Below are 13,997 nucleotides of genomic sequence, written 5' to 3'. Positions count from 1 at the left end.
TTTGTTTTTTTTCCTCAGAAGTAGTAGAATATAGATGGATTTTAAGGCATGTAATTTTGGTGATATCTACAAATATCCCAATGACCAGAATTGGAAAACCCAGAAAACTGTGACAGAGTTCATCGACTGCTCAAAACTATACAGGATGAGAACCTATCAACCCCCAAAATAGAATGCAACTTTTAAATAGTAGAACAAATACTAGCCCATAGCATAACTGCAAGCTCCCTGCAAAGAAGGAACATCAACTGTGCCTGTAGTTATTTTCTGGAGCAGGTTCAACACTTCGCTGGATCAATTCATAATGGCATAGAAGAATAACTCTCTCTGCGTCCTCTAGTCCAAATTACAAAACAGAGTCAGATATTTTGGACAAAATGCACTCGATTACTTGTTTTCGTTCAATTATGCAGGTGAGAAATCATTTCAGAAATATTTTAATCAAAGATGGGGAAGTATGGTTTCTAATCCAAACCGCGGGTTCGTAAATAGTAAACCAGAGATTTCGAAAAGAGCAATACCTCGTTTAAAGTTGAGACCGTATGGAAAATGGCGATTCTCATGAAAAATTTGATTGGCGTTAAAGAAGGCCCGAATATTAAGTATGACGCAGTTGCAGAGAAAGATTGCCATTGTTATGAAAAGCGCCAATAACATCAGACGAGACGTCAACCAAAGGTTGTTTCTGCTCGACAGGTCCTTCAACTTGCACCAAGACGGCCTCTCTGTGGAACGAAGCTTAATATAGCCCACATCATCAAAATACCACATGGCACTCACCACGTGCCCGCTTACTGTGCCAGGTTGGAGTAGCCACGTCATTGGTAAATGACACGTCAGACTAACGTAGCCACGTTTCTCCTGCCATTTCTATCCATATCATCATATTCCGCTACGTGGAATATCCATGTCATCAGCATAAACTACGCTTCAAGCCATCTTCACTTTGTTGCCATGTCACCAGAATCCAATACATGTCCCCACCACGCGAGCAGGAAGCCATGTCATGGACAGGGACGACACGTGTAACTATTATGCCAAGTGTCATGCGCCACAACATCATAATCAGCCACGTGAACTTAGATACGTCATCCTGGGACCACATGGTTTGAGCCATGTCAGTTCAAAAGACCACCTATCTGCAACAGCGCCACGTAAGAAGCCACGTCATAGCAAGATGACATGTGTTTTGTCTCAGCGACGTGTCTCTCGCCACTTCATCATGAGCCGCCATGTGTGCATTGCCACGTCCACAGACATTCCAATATAGCTTCCTTTTTTTTCACCAATTTGTGGATTTCAATGAATGATATGGCATTTTGGGCCAACTCAGGGGGTCGAAAGCTCCATCTTGATCTGGGATACCAGTAACATAATAAGCCCTCAAAAGCCTGTAAATTGTCGTAGACAGAAGAACCCACTAACAAAGCCCAAATTCTCTTTCATTTTATTTCATTTGTATCTGGTTCGTGTGAAAAAGTGTGGCAAATTGGCAACAAAAATTTCCAAAATGAACCTTTCAAATAAAAATGGCATGTGCGGAATGGCTGAAAAACAGAGGACATCCCCATCACTCCAGTTTCGACTCTGTACTACTTTTGGCCAATAGGTGTAAAGTGTTGTTACGAATTAGATCATGTAGCAGCTACCCTCTCATCGTGCAACTAACTAGTGTGGTCCCGTAACCGAAAAGGGAGGGCCCGCTGTTCACTTCTTCTGCTAAATGCGTTCTGATTACGTGTTACAAAGGCTATGCACTTTATAGTACTTTTGTCTTCCTGCACTACTTTTGCTGGACAAAATGCTCTTCCAAGTATTTTATTTTGTGGCGTGCTGGTCAATTTGCAATTTTACGGATAAAAATACAATTTATTCATATTTATCTAAACGCGAGACGCCTGCTGATTAATTAAATATTTTATTTAATGAAATGTATATTAGATCTGATGATGCCACATGTTACAGTTTAAAACGATCAGTAACAGTAAGGGATCCAACAAGTGTTAATTTAATGCAGTGGATACGAAAATGACTGATATGTAACAGAAAAGAGAAACGATAAAAAGAAAACTATAAACAAACACCTCGATGGAAGATTCGCTTTTGAGGTTTTCTTGTACGAATGCTTGATTATGACAGATGAGTTACTGGTCCCCAATTTTCAACCTCTGATCAACGGGACTCATAGTTCGCCAAAAAGGACGCATCTTTTTACCTTCCCTTCTTCTGTTTCCACTTTTGTTCTTTCAGGGAAAAGGATCCACCAAACAGATCAATCATTAAATACAATTCTCATTAACTATCTCAAATTAATTTTAGTCTCTTCTCTTGTCTCGGTACTGGTTGAGAAAGCAACAAAAGATAGAGATGCTGCCTAGTCCGTTGCAGAGCTCTCATCCATGGATTTTATCAGCTCGAGTCCCGAAACTGAATTATCTACCTCCTCCTTCGGCAAAGAGGTACTTACTTCTCTCATTGTTAGCATTCGCATTTACTTGATCAATGAATTAAATTCTATGCCTCCACGTTATTTTCTCATCCAATGCTTTTATCTAGTTGCATGGATTTTCCTTTTTTTTATTATTTATTTATTATTTGTATGGAAACTAACCAGCTCTTAAAAGCTAGATGCAATGCTAATAATCGTCGTTTTCCTCGACACAATTAGTATATGGAATTACTTTTTTGATGAGTACTGCAGGACTATCCGTAATCACTGAGAACAAATTAGGCTTGGATGCTCTTTTTGATTGAGACTTGTCCGTTCCAGAAGTCACTAGTTGCTTTATATTTTTTTTTTCTCTAACATTTTAATTTTGAGGAAGAGGAGCTTAGAGTAAAATCTAGTCCAATTACTTATTTGGGAGAGTGATGCAAAAAGGTGATGCGTCAATCTTGTCGTATAATGCAAATATAATTCCAGCAGTTCAACAAATTAGTGAATCACATAGAAATCATAATTTCTTATGAAAGATTTCACACAGAAACTGATTAATTTTCCACACTGTTGAGAATGGCGATTGGTTTAAACTGGTTAGTGTAATTTTTCCTACAACTCCTTAAATCATTTCGAGTTACAAGTAGTAAATAGGCATATTGTATTATGTTTTTGTATAGGTAGTAAGTTGTGTGGTAGTTGCTGAATGTATCAAGGTGCATGCTGAATTATTAATTCAACAGGAAATCAATGCGGAGCCAATTTTGGTGGATCAAGGCTTCAGCTTTACAAGAACGTAATTTCAGAGTTCAATTTGCTGGTGAGTGAGAATAAGTCTGTTCTACTCATTAATAATTATTTTTTACATCATTTTTTTAGCTTCTAAAATTTCATGAAGTGAATATCATGCTTGAGATATAATCGAGGGAGGGAGAGTAGGGATCACAACAGCAGAACAATTTTAAATTGGACATTTTCTTTGTTAAGTCCAACTAAACTCAACTAAATGAAATGTCATTAGCTCTTGTATACGAACGACGGTTTTTGTTGAGGTGTGGCATTGATCAACTTAGTAGAGAAGTCAGAGTGTTGATTAGTACTGTGTATAATCCTGTTTATTAGTTTTTTAGGAAGTGCTTATAGGCTCTGGGGAATTTCCTATTATGTGTCACGTTATGATAGGCATTTTTATAAATCTTATCGTAGTTCTCATTCTTAGCAAATTGTATTGTTTCAAAATCAGCAGCTGTTTGTCCCCTATTGAGCTTCATTGAAGTTTTGATTGGCTATCTTTAGCTGGCCTTTTATGTAATTGTACTCACTTCTTGATACTTGTTATTTTCTTTATGGTAGATGATGGAAAGGCCCGTCTCAACCTGTTTAATGCATTGACTCAGTAGTTAGTAATCGTGGTGTGCCAACAACACAACCTCCCAAAAAGCCCTTGTAAATATAGGCTGAATCTAGGATTTAACACTTGCCAAGGGGGCTGTGATCCATATCACACTGTATTCTGTACCCATTTCTGCGGTTCCTTTATTCAGCAATAAACTGCAGACTTCTATTGGTATATTATATTTGCTAAATTCAACATGGTATATTATAAGAGCACTGTGTTTGTGGTTTGCAGTGAGGTGGCCCTTGCATAAGAGAAACTTGCATTTTCTTTGGCCTTTTTCCTTTGCTTTATGGTGCGAAAAAAAAAAAATACCGTCAAATAAACTCTGAAGATATTTTTACAGGGAATTGGAAAGTCTCTTCTCAGAGGCTGGAGAATAAGTTGAATTGTGTTGCTTGCATGGATATTTCAGATGATTCAAACCCCAAGTTTTTTAGAATGAGGGAAAACAGTATTTCTCAGGTGAGAATTAATTGAAATGAATTTGATATGGAAAAGGGTTATGAATAGTTTCATATGCATGTGCTAGTTTGCTGCTTGTTCATTTACTTGAATACAAGAAATGGGATTGATTGCAGGCTTTCTTTGCCTGGATGATATTTTTCCCAAAACATATCTATAAATGGTTTTTGTTGATGTTTATTATAGATGCTATTAATACATTTGGTTCATAGCTTTTTCTTTTGCTTTATCTCAGAATTTCTTCAAAGAAAAATGATCAGATTTCATATTTGGGTTTACTTCTCCGCTTAACTTGACTGTGGATGACTGGATGTGTTAATTGTGTACTTTTAGTTGTAATTTGTGGTAAAAATTAATTGTATATTTTTTAATTGTAATGTATTTTAACAATTATATGCAATTCACTTTGCAGGATTACAAAGTTAGACCCATGATTGGAACTATTTCGGCATATTGCATATTTAGATTTCTGCATTTAAATTTTGCAAATACAATGATAAAGATGGTTCAAGATTCATATCCCTCTTCAGTTTTGAATTTTGGAGCTACCTGCTCACCTTTTGCTTGTATATCTAATTCCTTAAATAAGCCCACACCTCTTGGGTTGGATGTGTCCTTCCCTTCATTTCAAGATCTTCAGTGGACTCTAGCACGTTTACTCTATTTATTCAACCTCCAACTTGAAAGAAATGTGGCAACGTAAGTGAAGATTACCTTTCTTGCTTGATTCATGAATCTGCAATTTTCAATCTGCTGGTTCATAAGAAGCTGTTAGAAGTAGAATTCTTGATATTTGTATTGTATTTCATTTTCTTAACATGTATTGGAAGGTTATAATTTCATAATACATCATATATTCATATTATCAAATTGATGTAACTAGGGGTCAGCATTTGGTTGGTTCAGTTTGAATTGAGCCGAACTAGTGCAGACCAAATTTTGTAAAAAAAAAAAAAAAAAAAAATAGCGGTTCAGTTTTCGGTTTTGACTTAATTTTTGGGTTAAATCAGTTTGGTGTTTAGGGTTTTTATGTTTTTCAGTTTATATAATAAAAATGGGACCAAACAGGAAATTTCTGTTTTTTTCTATTAAAACCAAAACTGAATCGAACCAGTGGTCATTTTGGTCAGTTTTACTGAATTCTGCTCATCCCTAGATGTAACTGCAGTTTTCCCTGATATGCATTTTCTTCTCCTTAGAGAAGAAATATAACAACGTAGAATTAGGTCTTCCCATCTCCTTCTCTGCCATATAGTTTTAGTATTCACCATTCTGTCATAACATAATTAATCCTATTGTTGATGTTTCTAAAAATTTCTGCTTTGGGTGCAATAACAGTCTTCTGATTTATGATTGGTGCCTAGATTGATATGTCAAAGACTTCAGGGTTTAGAACGAGTACTTTAGGCTTTACAGTAACGCATTCTTGATCTTTTTCAAAAACTATTTGAAAAAATTAAACCGAATGTGGTTGTACAAGCCTTGCAGGATAAGTTTGTAATGTATGCTAAAATTGCCTATTATATTATTCCATCAATCTAGTTCCAGTAAGTTATGAAAGACATTGCAGTGCAGGTTTAGCATCACTGAACAGACTAAACCAGGAAACTTGCGGTTGTATGCACATAACAGATGCTGCTGCTATATTGATTTGTTTGTCCTTTGTGTAATTAATTGATATCTGCAAGCAATCTTCTTGCTAAATGATTGCTTGGTTCTAAATTTTTTGTAGGTTCTTTATCGTGCTCCTTGTGGCTTGCATCTCATTTGTTGTGATTGGTGGTTTCCTATTTTTCAAGTTTAGGTAATCCATCCATGCCTTTTCTGCCTTTTCCCATATGGGGAATGGCATGGTCTTTTTTAGCATGTGTATTTAAATTTGCTGGATTTGTATGCATGTGTACCATGCAGATATACTTTATTTCTAGCATCTCTTGCTTAATAACTTTTCCAAGATCACAGTTCAGTTTCTTTGGCCTTTTAGTTCTTAGGTTGACCATATTGGAGGGAGAGGTTGTTCATATTGGAGGAAGAAGAGGAAAATAATTTGAGATGTATTATGCATATAACAATCTGGAGAACTTTTTATCAAAAAACCTCTATGTTCATCTTATTCTTCTTATTCTTTCATGGCATGTAAAGTGACAACTTGTTATGAAACAATAAGCTTGGCAACTGGATCAGTATTTGTCTGACAAAATTACAGCTGCCATAGAGCCATCATATCTATGGCCTCTGTTTTCTGGGGCGTTTGAGTTGCTGGTTCTGGTCATTAGGTTAGCAACTCCTTTGGAGCATTTCTTATTAAGATATAAGTGATATTAAGATTGTAAGACTGTAAGTTATATATGAAAGGACAAGTTAGGTCGATCTAAAAGCTATTATGTTACGACTTACCAGTCTAAAGTCTTCATAACTTCAGGTGGTTGTTTAGTTAATTGATTTTTCACTAAATTGACTTCTGTTGCTTATGTTCTTTTGCTTGGTTGCTGATCTAGTTTTGTGCTACACTCCATGACACAGAGGTAGTACACAATCTCTGGAGGATTGCTTTTGGGAAGCTTGGGCATGTTTCTGTTCATCATCTACTCATCTAAGGGTGTGAAGATGTGTTATGAATTTCATATTTTCTTGTTCATTTGAGAGCGTACTTCTTGTTCCATAATTGGTAATGTATTTTTGTTGTGGCTAAAGAACTTCATTACATGTGGAACTGCAGCAAAGAACACGTGTTGAACGCGTTATAGGCTTTCTTCTTGCCATATGGGGCATATTGTTTTACTCTCGGCTGTTAAGCACAATGACAGAGGAGTTCAGGGTAAGCTACTGGAACAAGAACTACTCAATAAATCTTGCTCATATTATTTAGCATCCTTAGGATAATCACTTGGGCAGAATAACATGCAAAGGCTGCGGGAAGGTGCTCAAATGCAAGTTCACGAGACAGATCATATCATTATTTGTGGTGTAAACAGTAAATTGACTTCCATACTAAATCAGCTAAATAAGTATCATGAATTTGCTGTCCGCTTAGGTACTGCTACAGCTAGGTAACCGGCTCTTGTGCTCCCAGTTTGCGTTCTCTGTCAGTATTGTGTGCTGATGTTCCAGCTTGTTTGATTTATCTCGTTTTGGTCTTTATCAGGAGGCAGAGAATTCTTCTTATGTCGGATCTTCCAAGGAAGCAGATAGACAAGCTAGCTGACAATTTTGCCAAGGATCTTAACCATATTGATGTCCTCACTAAGAGGTGCGTTTATTAGTTTTCCAAAGTCAAACAACTAGAATACATAAAATTGTAATTGAATTTGGTATTCTATTCAAGATTTTTCTCCCTCCATTTCTTACTTTTTTGTTTCCATTTCTACAGTTGCAGCCTTAGTCTAACAAAATCATTTGAAAGAGCTGCAGCTGACAAGGCACGTGCAATAATTATATTGCCAGCAACAAAGGGGGATCGGTAAGACCAAATAGAAACATCCAATAAATATTCTGCAATTATTTATTTATTTATTCAGGAGTATATATTTTGCAGGAAACTGTTTGCATATCATAGTGGAAATCATCTTGTGGTAGTTACAAGAATGACATAATTGCTTTGTTATGATAGAGATATGATTATTATTGGATTGTATTCTCCACATTAACCTGTGAATATTGTGACTTGAGTTTTGATTCATGACTCATGTAAACTAACTTGGCTAAAAGGAAGTTGTTGCAAAAGACCTAGAAACACATGGGGGAAGTTGTTGCAAAAGATATAGTAGAATGGGGACATATGAATCATATAGCCGACCCAACTAGTTTGGGATTAAAGCTTATTTGTTGTCGTTGTTGTTGTTGTAATGGCCTCTGGCTCTGGTTTGTATCAATGATGAAAATGAGTAAACAAGCACTGGTATGCTAACCCACATATTGGTTCTTTGTCTTTATGTGTATACATATTTAATATACCTCAGCTCAAAGGATATTGATTTAGATCTTCTATTTATTTAGGTATGAAGTTGATATCAATGCATTTCTATCTGTGCTAGCTCTTCAACCTATTAGAAAGATGGAATCTGTCCCTACCATTGTTGAGGTACATGCACTAGTGACGATTCTTCATGAAATTATGCAGCAAGGTTTGTTATGCATGATGTGAAGTTGGATACGGCATTGGTTTTGCAATACAGGTCTCAAACTCCATTATGTGTGAGCTCTTAAAGTCAATTTCAGGAGTGAAAGTAGAGCCCATGGAAAATGTTACTTCCAAGTTATTTGTTCAGTGCTCCCGTCAACAGGGGCTGATAAAAATCTACAGACATTTGCTTAATTATCAAAGTACTGTATGAGTTCTCTTTTTCAAATTATGATTGCCAGTATTACTTTCTCTTCTGTGTGTTTTTGGATTGATAGAGAGATAGGAGAAGGAAAGAGAGTATCTTTCATCATGGCCTGGCTTAATTTTAAAATAACAAAACAACACAGATGCACACAAATTGAGTTGCTTTTACATGACTTTTGCTTGTTTTTTAAAATAATAAAACATGCCAATGGACTAGTGCTTTAATTTCTTAACCCTATCACATTTGAGTTTCATCTTGAACGGGGAGCTAATTCACTTTCAGCTCTATGATGTTTTTATGTTACTTTTCCTGACCAAATTGCATGTACATTATGTTTCATTTATTACAATTTCATTAATCAACAGTTATTGCACTTGGCACTGCTCGGTTTTGTGGTTTATCCTACATTTTCCAAACAAACCAGTACCAGAAAATCAATGCTTGAACCTCCCACCCAATGTATATTTGTTATTCCAGTTGAGTTATTTTTATGCTGGTATTCCATGAAAACACCTGAGAGGTTGCATCTACATTGATTACTAAATCTATTATATTTTTGCTTTTGCAAAAGTATTGTCTTACATTTTTAATCTTCATCATCTTTTTCTTTTTTCATGAATGAGATTTTTACCACCATTTGATGCTACTATTTCTACTGAAACCCTAACTGGTATCATGTTTACTTATTGCAGAGAATGTATTTAATCTTTGCCGTTTCCCTGATCTGGCAGGAATAAGATATAGGCAACTGAGACGTGGAGTTCAAAAGGTAATGCCAACTGTTGAAATAAATTTCTATTACAGGAAAATTCCACAATCTCATGTATATTGTGTTCCCTAAATGGTATCTTTCTAGGTAGTTGTTTGCGGTCTTTACCGGAATGGCAAGATATATTTCCACCCAAATGACGATGAAATCCTGCAGCAAAATGACAAAGTATGTAGAATACTATAAATTTCATTAACTTGCCTCCTTCCTCTTAATTTTCATATTTAGGACCGTAACTTTGAGATGCAATCTAGTTAGATTTATATTATCTGTAAGTGGAGAAACAATAGAGTGGAGCCTGAGATGCTAACTATTTCTCAACAATTAGGACAGTTTGATCTGATTTTTGGATTAAAAAATACAAATTGTTTGTTGTTTTCCCTCTACATCTATGGTTTAAAGTCTTCATGACAAAGTCTTCAAAATTGTGATTGCAAATCAGTTCAATATGGAAATGTTATTGAACCTCATGTTTTTAGTAAGTTTTGCCATCAAATGTTCTCAAATTACCATGGTTGATAACCATTTTTATCTTTATACTAATGATATTTGTAGATTGCTACTTGTTTATGAGGGAACATATAAGTTACCGAGTTGATTACGTTTCCTTTTTTTTTTTTTTTTAAACCTTTATGTAGATTTTGTTCATTGGACCTGTTCATGGGAGAAGGAGACCAGAAATTGTATATTCTAGCGTTTTCAGAGAAGGAATTTCTTCTTTACCAGATCCTAAAGTTGAAAAAGATACTGAAGATAAAAATCATGCAATAGAATTAATAAAAGCACGGCTTCAAAATATTGTAAAACGTCCCAAAAAATCTGGTTCAAAGGTATCTTTTTGGGTAGAATTTATGAAATCACATGTTTTAGATTGTGTCAGCTTATCTGACTGTTTTGCTTGTCAGCACAGACATCAGACTTATCTCTCGGACCAAAAGAATGTATACTTTTACTTGGGTGGCGCTCGGATGTTGTAGAAATGATTGAAGAGTATGACAATTATCTTGGACCTGGAAGTATATTGGTATGCTTTCATTCTCCAGAATCTCCATATTTCTTAGTTTAGGTAGTAACAGCCCTCAAATTTTGTGATTGTAAAATGTTTTAGTTGATGCGTGAGAGTGGATGTAAAATTTTCTCTTCTTAAAGACTTGCTTTATTTCTCTAGATTATGGTACTTGGCAAGGATTAAAAGTCTGTCTCCATACTATTCCTCATGAATTCTTGAAGTGCACATTGTCATATGCTAGTTCCCTTGAGACTCTCTGAGAAAGGATGCCATCAGGCTCCATTGGCATTTTGGTGGCAGAGGATAAAAAATTCCTTGGTTGTAACTACAGTTACCACTTTCTTTTTTCTTTCCCCTCACTTTTCTGAACACTCTAACTATTGTCTGGGCCATTCTTATTAGATTCCTTAACCTAGGAGGCTTTATTAATTGGGATTTCAAAGTTCAATTTAGAATTACCCTTCACCTTAGAACTTTACAATGTTGGAGATGGAAAAGGAAAGTTATGTACCATGCTTATGGTAGATTCAATTACTTTATTTCCTTTTGTTCTGTTTAGATTCGAGATGATGGCGCCACTAATGACCGTAAATGGATATTTTCTTTGCCTCTTAGAAACTTTGCACTAGGACACATTGAACTTGGAGTGGCTCATGATAGGTGTAAATGCAACTTATAATAATGCACATGCATTCTGGTGTTCCCCAGACTCTCAGAAGTCAATTGAACCTGCCATTTCCCAGTTGTTACTTAAATGACTGTTGTTTATTATTCTTTGTGGAATATGATTAAACTGTTCATTGATAATCCAAATGAAAAATTCAAACTACAATACTATGCGTTTTGCTTTTTTTCTTTTTTCTTCTTAGTACAAGAAGGATGTTTGTAGGGCATTTTATTTCTCTTGTCACCAACAAATTTATGGATACTTTTTGAGATTATGCATTACAATTGACTACATTGTGTAGTATACATCATCTCTCTATATATATGTATATATGCAGGAAATTTTATCAGATGTACCATTAGAAAACAGAAAAAGGGCAAGTGATGGTGCCGGTCAAGGCAAACTCAAAAACGTCCGAGTTTCCCATAGGGTACTGTTTGATTCAATCATCCAGAAGAAAATATAACTAAGTGAATTTTCATTATTTTTTGATTTCCTGGGAGACTTTGTTTCTCTGCCTTTTGATCATTTATGCTATTCTTAACTCTGCAGATTGGAAATCCCATGGATTATGATACCTTAAAGGAAACTATTATCAACATTCAGAATTGTTATAAGAAATGTGAAGATATTCCCTTTTCCATCGCTGTAATATCAGATAGAGAATGCCTTATTGGAGGTAACAATACTCGATGAATGAATTCTTGGAGGTTACAATATTTGGTTTTACGAGATTGAAGATAACCTTCTATTAACTCCTCTTCAGAACCATCCAGGGCAGATAAGCAATCTGCATTTTCTCTGCTTCTTGCTGAAAACATCTGCAACAAATTTGGAGTAAAGGTGAATCTGATTTTGCTAAGAAGACTTGATCAACATGGATCCTTTGTTTCGATTCTGAAGATTAGCTTTCATGTTCAGCTGATCCAAGAATGTTAAATATAACAAATTTTTTCTTTTGGATGAAACGAGAATCATGATAGTGCTGTGTTTCAGGTACAAAATCTAGTTGCAGAGATTGCAGATTCAAAGTTAGGCAAACAGGTAAAACCCCCTCAACAAACTTGATCATTTCTTTGTTTCAAAGGAGTAGCATGATTATACACGTATAATATTTAAGAAATTATGCAATCCTTTTCAGATTACAAGAATCAAGCCGACCCTGACTTATATAGCAGCAGAGGAAGTAATGAGCCTCGTCACAGCTCAAGGTCTTGAGTCATCATACAGTACTTGCATTCATAATTTTCTGTTGTTTGTTAGATTTGATGAGTAATTATCTGTTTGCATGATAGTGGCAGAGAACAGTGAACTGAATGAGGTGTGGAAAGACATTCTGAATGCAGAGGGTGATGAAATATATGTTAAGGTAAACTATCACTTTCTAAGATGGTGCTTTGACTTTCAAGTACACTTCAGCCTGAGGATATTAAGGTGGTTAAGGACTAATAATCCACACACACACACACACACATGCACCATGCAAAACATACTCAAAACTGAACATAGACTATCCAGCTGCAAGTGAGGTCCCTCTATTTAGCATCAGTAATTTATTTAACCAGCCTAGTTTTCCTAATTTGCCTGTTCGTTTTCCGGTAGGATATTGGCCTCTACATGAAGGAGGGGGAGACACCTTCATTCTCTGAGCTCTCTGAAAGGGCATATTTGCGCGGAGAGGTTGCTATCGGATATGTGAAAGACAATAAGAAGGTACTGGCGTCTGGATTTCATTTAACACGTATTTCTCTTGACATCTCATTCAAGCCTTACTTTTACAGGTTATTAATCCAATTCCCAAGTTCGAGCCCCTCTCCCTTGGAATGACTGATGCATTAATTGTTATATCTGAGCTTGAAGGGGCACAACCTATCATTTATGAAATGTAAGCTCCAGTCACCATCTAATTTTATGCTCCCAGTGTTATTTACTTTTTTTTAAACAAAAAGAAAATTAATTCATTAACTAGTAAAGAGCATAAGTCAAGTACAAATATTTTCTAAAAGTTTGACTGAAATGTTTGGTACTCCAACTTAGGGAGAAGACTCGACAACAAATATGAGAACAATTACATAATGAAATAAGACAAGCCATATAATCAGCAATTGAGTGGTGAAGCAGACTCTATATCTCATTCTTGGTTATTGGAAGAGCCATGGATTGGGTGGAGGTAGCTTGAACTCTGGGTCGTGCACTAAGCCAACATTCCTTAATTTAAGTTGTTATAGGGGCTGTCTAATATTGAGCCCCCGCAGAGAAATTAAATGACAAAATTTTCCCAACAAAAGTAAAATATGGTCAGATGAGGTTCACTGGATCAATGAATTTTAGCTTTAATAATATTGGAATTCTCTATAGATTATGAGGTTGTGAATTTCGAACTTGAGAAACAGTTATCTAAGACTAAGTGATGGTGCATTTAAGCTGAAAAGCAGAGACGTTTCAACGGTTGACAAATTGTAGATTTCTAACCTATGGAACTACAACATATTTGGAGGATCAGTTGGTTTGTAATTTTTTGACTGTAATTGTAATATGAACATCTGAGTACAACTAGACATTGGACAAGCTAGACTGTTGAAGTCTTGTTTTTATTTTTGTTATTTGTATTTATTCAATTGCCAGAAAATTCTGTATCATTTGTGAAAATGAAGCATATTACTTTACCTGTAGGGTTTATTGGATGCGATCTTGCTACTAAGCACGCGTATGACCTTTGTAGGGTAAATAACCACCCCCCCCCCCCCCCCTCCCTTTTTTGTCTAACGTGAAATTTGATCCCTTACCCAGTGCTGCAGGAATTTTATCATTGGAATATGGCCCAATCCCCAGTAACATCCTAATTTTTTGAGGTATAGAAAAATCCTAAATATAGGACAAACTTTATTTAGAAAGTGCTATCCTCTGAACATTTGTATAATTCTAA

General features: G+C 35.7%; 1 protein-coding gene and 1 long non-coding RNA gene across 4 annotated transcripts; one reads left to right on the top strand and one right to left on the bottom strand.

Moving 5' to 3' along the window:
* Window positions 1–21: 21 nt before the first annotated feature.
* Window positions 22–1,269, bottom strand: LOC110009269 (uncharacterized). The gene is made up of 2 exons (XR_005178843.2): window positions 522–1,269; window positions 22–336 (listed from the first exon to the last, which is right to left on the bottom strand). It is a non-coding gene; the product is annotated as an uncharacterized LOC110009269 (long non-coding RNA).
* Window positions 1,270–2,056: 787 nt separating this feature from the next.
* LOC105632078 (ion channel POLLUX-like protein, putative (DUF1012)) lies at window positions 2,057–13,737 on the top strand. 3 transcript variants are annotated; one of them, XM_037641231.2, is made up of 25 exons: window positions 2,058–2,459; window positions 3,181–3,257; window positions 4,180–4,298; window positions 4,711–4,997; window positions 6,031–6,102; window positions 6,822–6,897; window positions 7,018–7,116; window positions 7,194–7,348; window positions 7,444–7,548; window positions 7,669–7,758; window positions 8,295–8,379; window positions 8,474–8,621; window positions 9,358–9,395; window positions 9,483–9,563; window positions 10,034–10,225; window positions 10,306–10,419; window positions 11,409–11,501; window positions 11,624–11,750; window positions 11,838–11,914; window positions 12,068–12,115; window positions 12,213–12,282; window positions 12,367–12,440; window positions 12,674–12,784; window positions 12,853–12,956; window positions 13,109–13,737. In XM_037641231.2, exons 1-25 carry the CDS (start codon window positions 2,368–2,370, stop codon window positions 13,131–13,133), a joined length of 2,559 nt encoding a protein of 852 aa, XP_037497159.1. In that variant the 5' UTR covers window positions 2,058–2,367; the 3' UTR covers window positions 13,134–13,737. The 3 variants fall into 3 exon arrangements, with proteins under 3 accessions (XP_089580472.1, XP_037497159.1, XP_037497158.1); XM_037641230.2 differs by having other exon boundaries at window positions 9,319–9,395; XM_089724346.1 differs by lacking the exon at window positions 13,109–13,737 and having other exon boundaries at window positions 2,057–2,459; window positions 9,319–9,395; window positions 12,853–12,960.
* Window positions 13,738–13,997: the final 260 nt, after the last annotated feature.

Source organism: Jatropha curcas, chromosome 7 (assembly GCF_041381405.1).
Source record: "Jatropha curcas cultivar XTBG-Jc1 chromosome 7, XTBG_Jcur_1.0, whole genome shotgun sequence".
Taxonomy (NCBI): Eukaryota; Viridiplantae; Streptophyta; class Magnoliopsida; order Malpighiales; family Euphorbiaceae; genus Jatropha; species Jatropha curcas.
The sequence above is the reverse complement of the archived record's forward strand: the minus strand, read 5'-3'. Positions and strand labels throughout refer to the sequence as shown.

Coding starts and splice junctions, on each gene's coding strand:
- LOC105632078 (XM_037641230.2), top strand. CDS start 2,368: ATGCTGCCTAGTCCGTTGCAGAGCTCTCATCCATGGATTTTATCAGCT. Junction 7,549..7,668: donor ATTGATGTCCTCACTAAGAG/GTGCGTTTATTA, acceptor CCATTTCTACAG/TTGCAGCCTTAGTCTAACAA. Junction 12,283..12,366: donor GAGCCTCGTCACAGCTCAAG/GTCTTGAGTCAT, acceptor TTTGCATGATAG/TGGCAGAGAACAGTGAACTG.